At 50.7% G+C, this 18,962-nt stretch overlaps 1 protein-coding gene across 2 annotated transcripts in view; it reads right to left on the minus strand.

The window, feature by feature from the left end:
- The window catches only part of LOC141969242 (tyrosine-protein phosphatase non-receptor type 11-like), a 54,695-nt gene that overhangs the window by 28,878 nt on the left and 6,855 nt on the right, over positions 1-18,962 (minus strand). Inside the window, exon 1 of one of the 2 annotated variants that reach the window (XM_074924814.1) lies at positions 10,909-11,021. The exons of the other annotated variant lie outside the window; for it this stretch is intronic. Coding sequence (XP_074780915.1) covers positions 10,909-10,916 — 8 coding nt within the window. The 5' untranslated portion in view covers positions 10,917-11,021. Of the gene's footprint in view, positions 1-10,908; positions 11,022-18,962 lie in introns of those variants that run through there. 2 annotated transcript variants of the gene reach the window in all.

Raw genomic sequence — 18,962 nt, forward strand, 5'->3', positions numbered from 1 at the left:
TCCCCAGCCTGTCCTTCCAGTGCAGTGAAGGAAGGGCAGGATGTGGATCCAACCCTTGGAGGCAGCCAAGCAAATAAACAGCTGAAGCTTCTTCCAGCAGAGAAACAAGGAGGTTGACTTGTGAGAGCAGGCGTAACTTGGGGCAACGCAGCACTCTACAAGACTAACTTTCCTATTCAGCAGATAGGAAGAAATCTTCAGAGCTGCTTAAAGGATCCAGACACATCATCCATTTAAAGCGAATAGAAAGATCCATCAGTTTGTTGTGTTGGCACACTCCTTTCAAGGCTGAGCAGCACAGGATTCATACCAACTGAGCCCTCCCAACACAGCTGAAGCAGAAGGGAGGCTGAGACAGTCACAGAAGCAATTCGCTCTCTGTAAGGTCATTAATCCTTAGAATGGGACTAGTAGGTGCAAACTTCTGGGCTGAGCAAACCCTAGTGTCTTATTCCTGTGAGACACCTCTGGTATGGAGGAGGAACACCCACGAATCAGGATCTTGGCTTGGAGAAGAGAGCAGCAGTTCTGGTTTTGAGGGAGATTTACTTAGACCCTGCTGCCTCAGGGAACAGCAAGGCTCCTCAGCCGTTCCCCGTTAGCCGAGGTCAGGTCATACTTGTCCTGCGACATTAAGGCTTAATTTAGCTGTGCATTTACTACACAGCGAGGCTGCCGTTGGCTTCAAGATGCTTCCATACTGAATTACCAGGGTTCACACCTCCACTAAAAGTTGTTCTACGCAGCCATGGCTGCCTATAAGGCATTTCTCAAACCTGACGGAGCTGCAACAGCCTCCTTTGGTTCTAGCCTGGTTCAATTCAAATCCCATCAGAAGACTCATTATACCAAGCATCACCCCAAGGGAGTGTGTTAAATAAATACACCCCACAAATCTATTCAGTTCTATATACAGGTAAATATTTTCATTTTCCTAAAGCAATTAGCATCATGACAGCTAACCGTGCCAGTGCACATCATCTAAGATCCCCCAAGACTTTTGTAAACAACTTTTCAAGCAAATAAAAAAAAAAAATCCTTACTTTTCAAGCAAATTTTAAAAAAAAATCCTTACATTTCTAAATCAGTATACCCATTTCCATGGCAGGTACAGAAGTCAGCACTGCATTCTCTGGGGTGCAACAGTCACTTCTACAGACACTGGTTTGCTTCCTTCCCTATATATTTTACAGAGCATTTTCCTAACGGGTCCCACACTCCAGGGAGAACGGTTAATTACTTTCTCTGAGAAGGTACACATCTTATCTTCACCAAATTCCAGTAGAAACGAGATATCTAACATCCTTAGGCTCATTTAGAGTCCAATTCTTGCACAAACCAAGTCCTTACCACTAGCACAAACAGCCAGCTCAAAGGAAACAAGGTGTTTATGCAGAAAGTCTGGCCTGTTTCCTTATCAGCGCTGTTTACTCCGACACTTAAAGACCAGAAACAGCAGAAGCAATAGCAAAGAGCAGATGGAGTAGTTGCTGAGGCCCTGACCCTGCCCAGAGGTTGGTGGGATTACTCCCGACGAGCAGATTCACAGCTTTCACCCGCTTTCCAAATTGTCTGGGGGAGGATGGTGCAGCCATCGCTCACACAGGCAGAGTGCTTTCAAACCAACAGGTTGTGACACCCAGAGAAAGACTCCAGTGATAAATCTGGGACAGAGAGGCATAAAAGCCTGGGTCACACAGCACAACCCGTATTTCACGTGGTATCACCGAGGTCCCCTGGTTCTCGACAAACCCTTCCATAAAAGTAACACAGGCTCTCAGAGCAACTGTACGAGAGCAGGTGAGCAGGATTAAATCCTGCCATGTTTTTGACACGAGTAGCCAACTGCCCCCACCCCTATGGCCGAACTGATGGAAGAGAGAGCAATATTAAACAGCAAGGGAAGTTGGAAAAGGGTTGGAAGATCCCAGAGACCCTCCTTTGCTGCAAAGCAGAAGTTGAGCCCTCATTTCAGGAGGGGCATATTGGTAGTTTTTGCCAGCAAACCTTGTAGCTATTCATAGGGTTTTGTAGACTTCTCTTTTAACCAGGTGATGTGCCCCACTGGATTTCGATACCACAAGGAAGAGCAGATGCTGGCAGCCCCCCTCTGTGTGCAGCGGGCAGCCTCAGCTGAGGATGCACACGTGTTTCCACCCGCCAGCCCCACCTCCTCCAGAAAGGCCAGGTTTCCACTGAGACCCTCTGAAAAAAGCCAGGGTTTTGCTCAGTGGTTTCCCCCCCCCCCCCTTGTTCAATTTTGAGGCATATGGTCAGTGAATGTGTGTGCACAGAGGGACTTCCCCAGAGAAAACACAACCAGAACACTGCAGAGCACTGTGTCCGAGAAGAGAGGTGAGGCAAAGGAGTCCAACAGAGGCTCAGTGACCCAACAGCAGCGGGCACAGACAGCTCTGGGGGGCTGATTTGCCTAACTTTGTGCATTATGCATGGCCAGGTCCTGCAGAACACTTCTGCCAGGCTCAGGGCAGAGAGGGTCTCACCTAAGCCCAGCAAAGCAGCAGGAGAGCCAGAGACACAAAACCAGGAGCCCTGGTCCTGCATAGCAGAGCCCAGGCTGCTAGCCCACTGGCAAGCCCCAGTGAAGCCCCTGGTGCTGTTTTCAACACCTACCAACACTGCCATGAAGGATGCTCTGTCTCCAGGCCTCGCTGCACTGCTGAAACTCTGCTGCAGGACCTGCTCACACCCCCTCAAGCCCAAACCCACGGGGAAGCCTTTCCTGCTCAACTCCAGGGACCCACATTCCCTTCCTAGCACCCCGCTGCCTTCTCGGCAGCTTTTCAAACCAGCCAGCACATCATAGCTCAGTGACAAGGCAAAGGCATCTTTTCCATTTCATCCATCAGGCTTTGGACCCGTCCTTCCTGAGCCCATCCCCAGCTCTCTGCCCGTCTGCAGGACGCGCCACGGCTGCTTGTGCAGAGTGGGTGTGAAACAGCCTCGGCTGCAGCGATGGAAACCTCAGGCCTACATCTCTGCCCACGAGATGATGACCTTCAGGGCTGCTTTGAGCTGCAGCGTACCTAACGCTCCTCTGTGTCACACTCAAGGAGGGGTTTTAATTCACCGCCCACGTTTTGGTTTGAAACACCAATACTAGTCAGAAACGGTTTCGTATAGAGCTCTTCAGAAGAGCTTTTCCATAAATGTCCCTTGCAAGAGAGTGTACTAGGCAGAGAGGTTTCAGTCAAAGAAACTGGTTTTAGCTAGGGATTAGCAGTGAACTAAGCGGGTAAGATCAGTTTTATGACCTTGTCATTCAATTCCAGCTTCAGTCCTGGCCCTGGAGACCTAGGGGAAGGTGGCTGGACAGACCCACAGCTGCCATCCTGGGGGAGGGGGTGGCTTCTGCTGGACCTGGAAGAGGAGGACACACATACAAAACCCAGAGACAGCAGCGAAAGCACTCCAGGAGTTCTTGCGTGCAGGCCTTACAAAAATAGGAGCAGGCAACACCCTCCTGGCAGGTGCTGACAGTTTCCATTTACTGGCTCTGGAGCCTCAGCTGGCATTAATTGTTAATTAATATAAATTCACATCTGTCCTATCTCCCTGACACATGCAAGATTCTGCACTCATCTACTCCCTATGATTCAGGCACTTTATCTAAATTATTCTAGTCCATGCCTGCCATTGGCACATCTTCCTCTTTTCACGCGCTGTCCCATTCATTCACCTTCTGGGCCATCCACCCCATCTCCCTCACCTCCTAAAACCAGCAGCACATTCATAATCTGTCACAGTCTCTTAGAAAAGGGTTTCAAGCTGGTCAGGTGTCCAAAGCAATGATTTTACCTTAGAAACTAGATAGCTTGTTAAATCTGGCTGACATCAGAACGGAGAGAAATCACTCCAAGGACAAGTATCACGAAAAACTCCTGTCACATAAATAGCAGCCAGTTAAGGCTAAGCATCAGTTCCTCTGCCTGGGATGGATGCACAGGCAAACACATCATCCAGAGGACCTGGCATCGCTCTGCGGTCCCAGACTCACTGCTCTGCAAAGTCTGCAAGGGTTCACTCTGCTTCTCTGCTTTAATGAGAAACTGTGAAAATTTGCTTTTTGACAGATGTTCTTTCTGCTTCAGAAGGAGTCCCTGCTCTTTTCTCATACCTCACCAATAGGCAGCAAAGCACACAGTGACAGCATGCTTTTCATCACCTCTGGAGCCAGTGGCTGGCCATGGAGGTGCAGCAGCCACGCTAACCAAGATGCTGCCGCTCCAGCCGTGTGCAGGAACAACATTCCCCTTCACTGACTTGGCTACCAAGACACAGTCTGGACTGGTAAAGGTGTAGCCAAGTCCTTCTCTGAGCTGTCTTCAGGTTCAAAGCCTGCCGTGACAAGCGCAGGCACAGAAGCCCTTCATTCAAGCATTCTCTTCTACATCCTCACTAACATCAGGAGCAAAGCCCCCACCGTGACAAGCTCTCAAAGGGCAGTCCCTGCAACAGGGCCTCACAAGGTGAAGTCTGGAAAGAAGAGCTCAGGAAAGGCCAGAAACTTGCTGAAGTTTACCCAGTGAGACCAGGACTAGGGCTGGTGCCTCATGCTCCTACTAAATGCAGCCTCCAAGCTGGGCCTAATTTCCATTAAGGCTAACCAGCCTGGAAGGACAACACACGGTTCAAAGAACCTGAAAAGGACTCAAAGCTTGGAGGCTGACCTAGGGATGGCCAGTGGCATCTAGCAGTGACCTCTGTGCCCTGCCATGACTCCCTCAGCCCTGGTCTCCGTCACTGGCTGCCTGCCCTGTGAAAGGGGCTCGGCTCCACGCAGGCCAAAGCACAAGCACTGGGGGAAAAGAAGAGTCAGTGAGTACAAGTTCACTTCTCTAAAAAGGCAATGATCTAAGATGCAAAGAGTCAAAATGAAATCACATGGTCACCTGTTATCTCTCTGGGGAAACCCAAGACTATTAATCAGGTCATCAGCTCAAAAATAGCAATTTCCAGAAGAAAAAGCCAGAAACTGCAAATGCAGACCTTCCACTTGTGGAGAATATTTCTGTTCACAGTGCACCGCACATGATTTTCACTCTCTCTGTTAAAGCCTGGGTGAACTTTACAGACAAAAGGTCACGTTTGTACCCTTTTCACTAAGATACCCACTATGACAGCCTTGCGGGGGGGGGAAGAAAAAGAGATAAAAGACTGACACATTCATATTTTTCCTTTTGACCCAAACAAGTGCTTGCCAGGCATGAGGCTGTGACACAAAGTGCCTCAGCTGAATACCCCCCCACGGGCTCTCGTGGCTCCGTGGAGGCTCTTTGTCCCAGCCAGCACACAACAGCTGTGGACACGGACACCGGCAGCTCGGCCCCTGGAGGCAGGACAGCTCGTCAGCACATCCCTTCTGCATCCACGTCCAGCTGCTCGGAGAAAAGCTGGGATGATTTCCTGCTGACAGTTCAGCAAGGGCCTTTGGCACACGAGCTGCCCCATTTCTGACGCTCATTTAGTCACACGCGTCTTTCAACGCCGTTTCTATCCGGATCTTTCAGCTCATGTCTTAGAGGCACAGCTCACCCTGGTATCAGGGATGGCAGAGGAAGATCAGGAGGTCTAAAGGGGTGGACAGCTCATGGGAGATGCTGATTTCACAGTCTTGGTGAGCCTTCCAGCAGTCAAGGCTAGCCTATGCCATATCCAAGCTGAAGTGGCTGCAGAGAGCCTGATCCCCCTCCCGCCTGCACACACGTTAAGCCCGAGCGTTTGGAGGCTCTGCCTATCGTAGGGACTTCCTCACAGCCCATCCCACACCACTGATATGGAAAACCTCTTTCACCATCATGTCTTGCACTCCCAAGATAATGGCTCTGCAGCGACAAGGAGAGGAAGCCACGGACAGAATTAAGATCCAGGACACAAAAGTTACATCATTTGCAGACAAAAATAAGACTTGAGCAAACAGCAAGGCACCAGAGCATGAGTGTGTGACCTGGCCTTCAGCTGCAGCGTGAAGCTGAGTTGCGTGACACGCTCGCATGGGTGCACGTAAAGGATGTGAGAGCGCCTGGGACCCGCCTGCTGCACGGCTCCTCACCCCACCTCAGCGAGCAGCTGCGCCCATGCCGGCATTTCACCCCCACCGAGGCCAGCTCTGTGGCCCCCGGGAGACTGCTGGTAGACCAGGGGCTTGTGCACATGTCCAGGAAATGAGAGGGGTTATGTCTGTGTCACTCTGAAGGTCTGCCATCACTCATGGCCCATCGTTTTACAGACACTTGGTCTAGCGGCTCTGGTTCTTAGAGCAACAGCCTGTAAAAACTTGAGCACATAGACTGCTTAAGCTCTCCTCTTGCTGAAAAGACTTCCTGCAACAACATCCTAACACCCAACATGTTTGCTGGCATTCAGGCTGCACAAGCAGCAGCTCTGAGTTTCTCTTTGGCCAACTTGTGCAGCCAGGAGAGTCTATCCAAAGGGTGTCGGACACAGTGGTGATACAGGGGACATTACTACACACCAGAGAAAAATCTAACTGATCTTCCCACTCTGCTGTGGATCACTGCAAAATGGAGCGTGCCCGTTTGCCTTTATGCCTGGGTATCCTTGCACCCACGTTGCCTTGTGGCTACCATATGCAGCGTGCCTAACTATAGCCACAGAAGGACACTGGTGAACATCAGGCTCCAGCTGGTCTTCTCTAGCCACAGGGTGAGATGCCTCAAACTAAAAAACTGAAAGCAGGAAGGAAGGAGGAGTTGTTAGAGAGCTTGGCCTCCCACCACAAGTGCAAACTTACATTTTCACTTCCAAAATAAGGTATTACATGCTCTTGCGTGGATGCAAGAGTTCCTTCTTTAGAACATCACAGTTATCTATCCCACAGGGCTTATCCCCACCAGTTTACACGTGTTATCAGCAGATCCACGTCAGAGCACTCCGAGGACACTCTCATCAGAAAGAAGACTGTAGAAACGTTGGCCTATGAGCCATAATGGACAAAGAAAGTGGGCCATTTTACAGACCAACTCCAGTCAAATCTCAAAGATACTACTGTAGACTCAGCTAGTTCTAGGCAACAGCCAAGAGAAGAGCACACCTCGGGGAAAGGTTTCCCCTGTGGCATAGCAGAGCCCTCCTAGCACAGGCCACCAACACTGCAAGGTAGCTTTTTTTTTTTTCCAGAAAGTGAAGTCTGAGCATGTGGGTTTTCAGCCCACACTTCTGCCTCTCAATACTTTCCCTGGTTTGCATTTGGAGGTGGAGGATGTAGCATCTTGTAAACTTTTCCTCTTGGCCCGAGTAGCTTGGTCTCTCCACTTTCACCTGAAGCCAGATATCAGAAAGCAGCAGTGGGGAATGTTCCATGGAGGTTTGACTCGGAGAGTAGGAGAAAACAAGCCCCTATTCTCCCTTGAAGGGTTAGGTCAGAATGGACTGCGCCACCATGACACCGCAGTATGGCATTAAACCATATCCCCTGTGCTTCCCCAAAAGGGCTATGCAAAATTCCTCACCCAAAGTATCCCAGCATCTTGGGATACAGCAGACCTGGCATGTTAACACTTACCTCTACATGTAAATCTGTCAGTGAAGTTTCCTGTTCTTCAACACTGAAACTAGACATAGTATTTCCACTCGTTGTACGTTTGATTTAAACCCATGGCCACCTCAGAAGTTGGTTTGGCTGCTCAGGAAATGAACTATGCACACAAATACAGCCTGTCTTTTCTGCCAAGTATGCGTGTCAGTTATGGGATACCCACGTGATCTGGGCAGAGGGGTGTTAATGTAAATTTTTAAGTCAAATTCTGTAACTAGTGTAGTGAAGGCTTTGGGCAGAGACTGGAGGGTAAACCACCTATCCTCCTTTCCACAGAGGTTGGTCTTTGATAAAGGACAAATCCTAAACCTGCCACCTCTCCTTTTGAATCATTCACACCAGCGAAGGATTTGGCTCTCAGCCTACCACTAAAATTTATAGCTGGTAAAATCCAGGTGTGAAGTAGCTGGGGAGGGAAGACCACGGATTAGCACCTCTCTGTCACCCGCAGAGAAGAACCAGTGGGACTTGAAGAAAAGACCACAAGAGGCCGGAACAGGCACCAGGTGCTACCCTGGGAAAGGGTGGATGTTCCCATGGGCAGCAGAGGACTTCAGACACCAGATGCCTTTACAGACATTGCCAGCCAGGAACTAAGGCCTCTTGGTAGCTCAGCAGAGGGCTGCTCCACAGTATCCCAACTGCCTGCCCAGGTCTAGGAGCAACTGCGTGTCCAACAGGTGTTTTCAGGAGCAAAACCTACTCCTGCCCAGTACCCAGCTGGTACATGTCCACTGATATCACAGAATCGTTCTGGTTGGAAAAGCCCCTCGGGATCATCGAGTCCAACCCTCAGCCCGAATCTACAAAGTTCTCCTCTACCCCACATCCCCCCACAGATCATCCAAACGACCCTTAAACACCCCCAGGGATGGGGACTCCCCCCCTCCCTGGGCAGCCTATTCCACTCTCTGACCACTCTTCTTATGAAAAATTTTTTCCTCATGCCCAGCCTGACCCTCCCCTGTTGCAGTTTAAAGCCGTTCCCTCTTGTTCTGTCACTAATCCCCTGTGAGAAGAGCCCAGCACCAACCTCTATATCCCAAGGGCAGAGGCTCTTGCTGTTTGGGTTTGTTTTCAAAACAAGTGTAAAAATTCCTTACAGGACAGCACCATATTAATTTCCCCATTCGGATTCCAAATATTTGCTCAGCTCCAGAAACAACATTACCATTTCTGCTCTGCTTCCACGCATGCCCCTGCCCTCTGGCCCTGAGGTCCTGACCCTGCCCCGTGTCCGGGCGCAGGCAATCCAGCTGTGTCCTTGCCCCCCAAGGCTTTGGGGACCCCCCACCCCAGCACCCACAGCCAGAACTCCCTTAGCAAGAAGGCAGCTGTGAGTTCAGCCCATGGGTTTAGCACATGCTACACTGAGGCAGAGGATGGGAAGCACAGCACAAGGCTGAAACTGCTGGGGAGGGGGGGAAAGACACAAATTTTTTGCCTGACAATCTTCAGTTTCCACAGAATGGGAGAGGCAGACCTGGTTTTATCAAGCCAACATGCATTTCAACACCCAGTTATACTCACCTGCACTAGCAGGAAACTGGCAGCTGGGGCTCTTCCAACTCGCCCAGAGGATTTACACCCATGTTCTCTTAATTAAAAAAAGGTGTAGCTAAGTCCCTCAAGCTGTTTTGAATGCAGCAGCCCCAAAGGTGTGCAAGGTTATTATTTTCAGCTGCGGTTTTCAAATTTTCGGATTTAATTCTCTGAACCAAACTTATATTTGAAATGGCCTTTTCTACCGAAAGGTTTATTCCACTCTTAGGACCACCATAAACACCCAGCTACACTTTAACCTCAGCCAGAGAAGGCCTTACCTACTCGATTCAAAAGGTCTAATAGTCAGAGAAATCTCTTTTGAACTCCCTCCATTCATGGACGTTTACTGGCATGTATATTGCAAACGGTTTTGTTCTCATAAAGCGAGTTAAAATTAAATTGCAGGCCCACCTGCCAGACAGTTGGAGTATTAAAAATACATATCACCAGCCAGCACCGAAACTAGCCCAGCTGTTGTCTGACTGACAGGCTTCCTCCTGGAGCAGAAAAGTATTTGTTTAGCTGCTTTGCTATGATCCAGTGAAGCAGAACACACCCAAAGAAGAGACCAGAAACGGAGAAACCGGTCACTTCTGCAACATGCGAGAGAAATGAGGTTAGTGCAAATGCCTTGGGATGCTCTTGAGATACAAGGGGATGTAAACTACCAATAGGCTGGAGCAACTTTTCATCATCTGAATCCCTGCAGAGTGCTGCTGAGCTGCCCACACCCTCTGCACGCCCAAGGAAGGAAGGAAGGAAGGAAGGAAAACCCAAGGCATGCTCCACGTTACGCTCCATGGCAAAGAGCCACAGCCACTTGCACAACGATCCCATTGCATTTAACAGCCTCAAACACGGCTTCAGACAGCCCAGTTCCTGCCCTGGATCCATTCCCCGTGTTTCCAGCAGACAGGATTGCTTTCCTCACACGTGCACTTGCCTGCTGTGCCTCCCAGCCTGGCAAAGGGATGGATGGCTTCACGCTCCCTGCCCTGCTCCAGCAGACCCTTTCACATCCAGCTGCTTTTACAGCTCATGCCCCGTATAATAACCACCTTCGTGACTTTACACACTGCCCTTCTGACTAGATGTTGTCGCTTCATGCACTTTGTACCTATCTGCAAAATTCAGCTTGAGGTGTCCAGCACCTTGAAATGACAATTGCTCCCACACAGGCAAGCTAGTTATCAGCACATGAAAGCGTGCTCAGCTCGAGACACGGCAAGGCTAACGAGGAGATAAGCAAGGAACTACTAACATAGCATTGCTAACAAGGTAACACGAGATAAAAATCTCATAACATTACAAAATAACCTACTGCTCACAGCAGGGATAACCTCTCCCAGGCTGCAGTCAGCACCAAAAGCCTCTTCAGTAATCATATTAACAGTCATCAGAGTAATCATGTAAACGAAACTGCTAACACACCGTTTCCCAGTGCTGAAGCCAGCACAAGGCGAAAGTTACCATCACCCATGTGCTGCAGAGGCATCTGAAAGGTAGTTTCCACTGGAGAATCTTGCCCTTCTCCAGAGAATTTGCTAGTCTGTGGCTAATGAGCGCTGTTAATCACTATTCCCACCCTAACAGCACCCACACCTTCGTAGGTGCTCTCTGACTGTTCTTAGCTCACATCCTCCCGTAGCATAAGTGGAACCTTTCTGTGCAATCTAAACTACAAAGATAATCTCCATGCCTTCTCCCCTTTGCTTTGTCCCTACTCAGAAATATCAGCTTTGTTAAAAATAGAAGCTAGACATACACAGAACAAGATATCCTACCTCACCATAACTGGTCAAGGCTCCTGACCCGGCAGAGTATGCAGAGAGATTCGTTAGTCCACAGAAACCACAGGACAGCTCAAAACGCAGTAAGATTCGTAGGATATGGGAGATGGGGAGAGCTTGCTCTAGGATGTGGAAGGCAGTTTGCTGCCCGATAGGAACGTTCCAGCCTCCAGCATCCTTCAGGAGGGTTGGCCAAGGTGGTGGAGCCTGGAAAGTTTCAAGTGAAGAAGTGACAGCTCGTTATTTACCAAAAACCAGCCCAGCTTATTCTGGAAGGGAGTAGGGGTGGAGAGAAGAAAAGGAAGTCATCTCTCTCTCTTATCGGTACAAAGCCAGCAGCTGTGAACTGAGTGTTGAGAAGGGGACTGGGGAGGGTAACCACCACGTGCACATGGTGAGTGACACCATCTGTCAGTTTATGGGCAGCCAACGCTGAAGAAAAAGAAAAAAGAATGGCTAATGGGCAAAGTTATATTCCATGGAACTCCTGTATCTGAACAGCGCTTCCTAGGAAATCTTCTTCCTCCACAGAAAGCAGCAGGAGAGATTGTGGCTCCAGACCTTCAGCGCGGAGCGACCTGCTGAAACAGCCTCATCGCGAGGGGAGAGCAGCAGCTCTGGGAGCTGGGCTCTGCTCCTCTCAGGAACAAGATCGCCGTGCTCCTTCAGGAGGAACCTTTGAGATACTCAGATGCACTGAAACATCCTAATCTCTGTCCTAATCTCTTCGTTTGGCTCTGACTCGGTTCTGCTGCCCTCCAAAGCAGGGTTTGTAACCCTTCGCTTGTGCACCTTATCTCTGTGAGCTCTTTGGGGAAGCACACTGCCCTGCTCTCCGTGTCAAACAGCACGTACTGCTGGGCCCCAAGGACAGCTCTACCTCGAGCAGAAGCGTTTCTACACAGTCCTTCTGAGCTCGCTTCTTTCTGGACAGTTGACAGGAGCACGTAGACCACAAAGCTGTAAGGCACCCAAGTTAGAGTCCAGTCCCCTTATTCAGGCACATAGAGGAAGAGTCACTCCCTGAGGGCGATGCAGAACAGAACTCAGTTCTCTGCCCCAACTAGACAGGGAGACTCATCTCAGCCACTCAGCATAGGTGCCTAAAGTTAGACAGCCCAAGCATCTCAACAAGTCCAGGTCTGGGGTTTAATGTGGAGAGACAGCAAGGTTTACAGGGAGAGGCAACATCTTTTATTAGATCAGATGGTATAACTGGAAAATGCTGAAACTGAAAATATTGCTGAGATATTAGCAGCATATGAAGGAGTCTGAGCTGCCTCGGAAGTGGTTGGTACTGAAACACAGCTCCTGTCAGCACCCCGACTGCTGGAGCTGGGCTGGATATTCAAAGGGAAGGTCTCCTCTGCACATCAAAACCACATACAGGTGGATCAGGCTGTGAAGGCTGAAGTGGCTCAGGTAGATCTGGATTTGCAACATAAGGGCGAATTATTTATGGCTCTGTGAGCCCACGACACCTCAGGCCACCAGGGAAGAGATGCAACGTATAGATGGGCTCATGATTGAGGGGTGGACTTGACCATGGACACCACTACACAGGTTATCCATGACTGTGAAACGTGCTGCGATCAAGCTTTCGGGCACACAGACCTTTCCTTAGGCCACCCCCAGGCAGAAAGAACTTGTGTTCTCAGTCCTGCAAGAAGCCAAAGGCTGTGGTGGCAGAGGACAACTCCACTCTTCCAAACAGAGCCTAAACCCACCACCGATCTCCCTCTCTTGGCTCAGCAGGCGAGGGAGCAAGACCACAACACCCAGTCCTAGCAAACCTGGGATCGTTACAGCCCTGCGACCTCTGACTGGCCAGATAGCTCACTCCTGCCTAGTTCTTTAACATCCTTGTGTCATCGGCTTCATAGAGCAGGAGAAACAAGAGCTCAGAAGGCTGTCCTGTGGGCTGGCAAACAACTAAATATACATCAATCAAGGTATTAAATAGCTGGGAATGCGGCTGCCTCTGCAATCCTGAGTATTTAGTCCATTATCCCACAGACACTTAGCACAATTATGGTTGCTTTGCGGCTAGCCTTTAATGTGCCAACAGAGCAGCTGAGGCACAGAGGAGATTAGAGATCAGCAACAGTCCCAACCGCAGAGCAAAGCCGAGCACTCTGGAAGCCCTGTCCCGCTGCGGTGAGCTCGGAAGTGCTGGGCAGGGCTGGGGACTGTCCTCACAGGGCCGCTGGGCCTGAGGAGAGGGAGTGGGAGGTGAACAGCACAGGGCTTGGTCTGCTTTTAGGGTTCGTCTCCACCTGAGTGGCTCCTAGAAGAAGAGCTGGGCTTCCCATCCTGCTAAAGGAGGAAGAGCAGCTCTTACACTCAAGGAGGATGCTCACTTCCACATCAGTAGGAAAAGCTGGCAACCCCAGAGGGAGATTTCAAGAGCAACTCAGGGGTGTGATTCCTGCTAATGGAGAAGATCCAGGCAGCTCTCCAGTAGGGCCAAGCTTCCCCATTTTTGCTCCCCAGGTGCCTGATGCAGCTGGTGAGAACAACCCTCGGAATGCTTCCCTCAGGGGCCACAGAACACAGCGGCGAGGTGCTAAGGACAAAGTGTTTTGCCAGGACATGAAAGGGGTCGGTGGCAGGGCAACAGTAGCACCCCATCTTCCCTTCACTCAGCTCGGGCCGGTACGCCCTCTGCACGCTCTGCTGTTCCTGCTGCTCCTGCTACGATGGGCAAAAAGGAGGTGTCCACACTAGAGACAGAGCTTCTGTGTTTTCTAGGTTAACTGCCACAAGGCAGCTCTTCAGCCAGAACCTGTCATCCTTACTTTCTCACACCAGCATCATAGCATCCATGACAGTGCTACCATCCTGAACACATGCCATCCTGTAGAGCAGCCACCACATGGCACCCCAGAGGAGCAATGTCCTGCCATAGGGGCAACAGCTGCTCCTGGGCAAACCCTGCCCCTAGTTCATACACTACTGAAGGCTTTTAAGCTCCCACAGATCCTAGATGGCCTTAGAGTACCAGAGAAGCTTAGCGTGGCCGTTCTGCACAAAGCTGTGCTGGCTCTGAGCTCCTGGCTCGGCTTTTTTCATCCTTTTGCCATATCTCTGGGTCATTCCCTAAGCCCAGCAACGTTGCTTTTAGTAATATGCAAGTGCTGGAAAAGCAGTCCTAAACCACGGCTCACAACCAACCCTGCACAGTACTTAGAGATCCCGGAAGGCTCAGTGGCTGCTTTTGCAGGGATATTTCTGCATCTCTTTGCAGCAACGAAGCCTCAGAAATTTCTTTTCTGTCTCTGGGAAGGGCATTGCTTGGAACTGGCACTTGAGCTCTCTTCTTATCCCTAGAATACAAGCAGATCTTCTACTGAGATTACCCTAACAGCCAACAGGCAAACTCTTCCAAGGACACTCCACAAAATATCCAAGGAATAAGAACACATCCTCTCTCTCTGTGTCATCACTCCAAGGCTGAAAGCAACACTGAAAAACAAGCCAAGGAAGAGCTGAACTGGCATTTAACACTCAAGGGCATCAGCAATTTCACAACTAGAACAGGACTTTCCTTTGTTTACTGCCAGCACTTCCGTACAGACCTGTGCTTTAAAATACACAACAGTTTCCTACTTAACACTCATACACTCTTCCTCTGCTCATGTAGGCAGACAGCACTGCCTGCCAATGGTCAGACATCGGTGATACAGCAAAAAAAGGGGGGAAAAAGTATGTGGCTGGCTCTCTGTGGAGCTGTGTCTTCCCCTTCTGCAGTATGTACATCCTAACGTGTTTCAACACACCACCCACAGACCTCTTCTGTCATTCCGGCCTTGGATCTCAGCCCTAGAAGAAAATTAACACGGGACACAAACTTTTGTCTCCTGAGATTCAGCAATGTCCAATTACAGGGACCAGACTTTTGCTCCTTTCCTTTGTGAACGGTGTAGACGATAGCAAAGCCTCTGTGTGGAAGTCTGTTCAAACCCCAGGGATGCATCGCATCCCTCTTCTTCCAGAGGTGAGGAGGGACACCAAAACTGGCTGGCCAGTTTCAACCTAGTCAAACACTCCAAAGCCGTGCCTTCCTCACTAAATTATACTTCTTGAAGCACACCAGTTCCTCTTAGCTTTGACCACTAAGATGACAACACTGAAAGTTTCCACTGCTTTAAAGCAACAAATACTTGCCACCCCCACCCCCCCAGCCCTCCTCGGAGCAGGACTGAAACTCTGGTCTGAGACAGAGACGACAGCAGGCGGTGGGCTGGTTCAACTGGGAGAGCAAATGGGCATGGCCATTGCAGCACGTCCTTCCCTCGCAGAGGTTGGAATAAGCCGGGAGTGGGAAGCGCAGCCTGTACAGCAGGTTATGATCAAAGGGCGAGGAACAGGCTGGCAACACAGGCGCAGCTGCGCTTACCTGCCACCTTGCCAAAGCAGCCCCCAGGACAAGCCTGAGCCCTGCCTTCTAGGGAAGAGGTAGAGAGAAAGAACCCAAGGCAAAGCCTGGCAAGGCCCAGGTACAGCAGCTGCCCACAGGGCAGAGGTTACCCTTCCATTCCCCCCACGGCAGCCCCTGGCCAAAGTGTCAACCATGGTTGTTTTAAGTTCCTTTGCTCCATCTGGTGGTTAGAAGGTTTTTAAAGCTGTGTAGAGCAAACACGTGCTGCTCCTTTGCATGGCCTGCCCATCTCTCCAGAGAGGTCCAAGAGAAGCTTGGGATGAGCCCCTTTGGTAAGTGCTGGGAAGCACTTTGAAAGAGCAGAAGGACACATGTTGGATGACCAGGGTCACGGTGAGCACGAGGACCTGAAGAGCCTGTCGGGCTCCCACGTGCAAACCACAAGGATGGGGACTCTCTACAGCAGCGGTCCCCGGGCAGGCACTCCAGAGAAATGTTCTGAGAGCAAGGAAAGCAGCGGCGGCAGGGCCAGAGGTGTTGCACAGTCCAACACCTGACAGCATCAGAGAGAGGGAATCAGTCAGTTCCCACCTTCCATGTTGGATGATGGGACTAGGACGGTGCTTCGGCATTCAGACCTGGGCCGTGGGAGCACAAACGTGCTCCGCTCAGGCAGGAGTAAAGCGACTTATTGTTGGGATGATGCCAAGGGCAGAAAAAAACCCTGACCCGTTCTCCCAGGCACGGAGGAAAACCAAAACCAGCCCCCAAGGCAACGGAGCCCAGGAGCCCAGAGCTTTCACCATCCACCAGGCCCTTCCTCATTCAGCAGGTTCCTCTCCAAGTACCGCAACGGAATAAATAAATAAATAAGGCTATAAGGAAGCAAGGCAAGAGCAGAGCCTTATGCTACAGCATCTTGGCTTCCCCAGGCTCCCTCCCACTTGGCACCAGGGCCAGCAGGAGCAGAGGAGATTCCTGCCATGTCATCCCTACCCTGACACACCACCTTTGCCCGCCACGATCCGCCTGGGCCCACGGCATCACGTGCGCTCTTGCCGAGCCCAGAAATCCTCAGCCTTCAGGATTATATAACCCAACGAGCTAATTAAAAATGAGGAGGTTTATTTCGGACCCAGGCAGGGTGACAAGACAAAAATATAGCCCATAGCAGGCCCATATCCCCTTTGAAGAGTCGCCAAGGCTATTTTTTACCTAGATACATCATGAAGAATTGGAGAGAAAAAAAAAATACCACAGCTATATTTAGAATTTAATCAGTGGCAGGGCTTGTTACACTTCTTAGAGAGGAGACTGATTGAAATATTTCAGGAGGGTGGGAGCAAGGGGGGGAACAAACAAACAAAAAATCTAACCCCAAAAAAACAAACCAAGGACAAATATAGCCCTGGCAACTACCTTTACATGGTAGGGATGCTGCTCGAGGGTGTGAAAGGGGATTTTTTGTTGTTTTGAAATTAAATCTTTTGCCACCTTCCCACCCTCCTGAAATCCCCAAGGCCAAACAACACGTCCCAAGGGATGGGCTCTCCCCTGCCTATGTCAAGTGTTCACAGTTACCCCAACTCCTGAGGCTGTTCAAGCTGCCCGTTTCCCTCCGTCACATGTGCCCAGCGTGAGGGGCTGTGCAGGGCAAGGGCAAGGCCTGGAGGAGCTGACCGAGCCCTCACCTGTGAGTAACCTCAGAGTTACCCTGGGGGTAGCAGCTAGCAGAGTCCCCCAGCACAACGGCTGGCGCTGTGGCTGCTCACCGCCAGCAGGTTCTTCCCTCGGGCTCTCTGACTGGAATCACTCAATTTTTTAAAAATACTTTGAAAACGCATCAGAGCGGGAAGGGGAAAAGTTGCATGTTCCAATCTCCTGCCTGCATCCTATTCATATTTTCAAGGCAGGTCTTTTACCGTTGTTTTGTCAACCCAACCACTGACTTTTTACACCCTCTTGGCACCCACAGCACCCATCTCCGTGTCAAGCCAGAGAGCCCGAGCTGCTCAATCCTGCTGCCCTTATCAGCTCGCGCTCTGACAGAGGCAAGCTGCACCCCAGAAGGTGACAAAGAAGGAAATGAGGTTTTTAAAGCAGAGTGGGAAAGGGGACCAAAGACCCTGGTTGGCACGACCCTGGGGGGAGCACAGGGCAATGGGAGGGAAAGGGAACCACCTTCTTGGTGCTGCACAGGCTGCCCTCCATCAGCTCCCCTCGCCCCTGGCTGGGTTAAAATAGTCAGGGGGAGACAGTTCCCTTGAAAGCTAACTGGTATGTTCTGTCTGACCAAAAAGGGAACTTGTAAAACACGTCATTTTGGAGAAGGGGGAGGGGGAAAGCCACATTCACTTCGGCACCACAGACGTGAACTGCAGTTTGAAGCCTTATTCTCAGTTTCGACACCCCAGGGACAGAGCTAGGAAGCAGCCCAGGGTGGAAACAAGCTGCAGCCCAGTGGGACGGGGGACAGAGAAGGGGGCTCTGCCCAGCTGCCTCCCCAGCAGATGGGGAACAGCCTTCTCTCCTCTCCAGTCTCACACAGCTCTCCTCCACCCCAGGGAAGAGTGGCAGATTTCTTGTTTTAGCATCTGCTCAAAAGGAGAAGCTTCTTCCTATCTAGCTGTTCTGGTGTGGGTCATTGCATGCCTGAAATTTATTTACGTGAAAAAAAAAAAAAAAAGATATCTCTTTTGTAGCACCCACAGGAGATTAGCAGACACCTAAACAGAATCATGGCACCGTCCAGAAAAATCTAATGCCTGTATATTGGGAATGGGAGGAATTTCCAGACCTTATTATGCTAAGGTCACAGGCAGGTTCTTGCTCAGCTGGATAGGAAAAAGTAAAGGATGGGGTTGCATGAAACGCAGCCCTAGTGCATCAACAGCACAAATATCTTCTCCCCTGGATAATGCCAAAGGTGACGCCAAGGCATGAAGATTGCCTGGGCTGGAGGAAGAAACCAAGAACTCAGCCTGCCTCAGCACAGCAAAGGAGGCAACTGCACAGCAGCCCCACCTCTGCCCGTGAGAGGGGCCCTGTGGAGATGCCCGCTGGGACTGCTGGCACTTGGCATCTGCCGTTCCCTCCTCGTGGTGCCTTTTCTCCCGGGTCAGCAAGCAGTCCTACATCCACGCTCACGTTTTCCTTGGGAAAACTGAGAGACACCAGCCACAGCAACTACAGGCTGGGAAACACAGGAAGCCTCGAGGAGACACTTGCTCAGAGACAGGCTCTTCACCTGATAACGTAATCAGGACAGCTGCAGCAAACACCAGCCCAAGCTAGAAAACTCAGCTCACCCTCTCCTCCCCCAGTGCTTCTTTCGACACCAAGAAACTGCAACAAGCAAGATAAAGGTAATCGCTCCTTGCTGTGAGAGGGTTCCTCAGCCCGAAGCCCTGGCCAGGAGGGCTGCAGGGAATGCTGCTGTGATTTTCCTCAGGCACACGTGCTCTTCCCGGCAGCCCTGGCATGGGTGCCAGGTGACCTCCTCCTTGAGGCACTTCTTAAGGTGCCTGCTCACTGTCCTTGGTGATGGGGACACAACAGAGCTCATCTGTCTCCCAGACGGGTCCGTGGAGGCCCCTCAGCCCGTTCTGCAGGGTAGATGGAGAGGATAGACAAACAGAGCAGAGCAGAAGGGCTGGGGCTGCAGTAC

The sequence above is a fragment of the Athene noctua genome, chromosome 22, assembly GCF_965140245.1.
Source record: "Athene noctua chromosome 22, bAthNoc1.hap1.1, whole genome shotgun sequence".
NCBI lineage: Eukaryota > Metazoa > Chordata > Aves > Strigiformes > Strigidae > Athene > Athene noctua.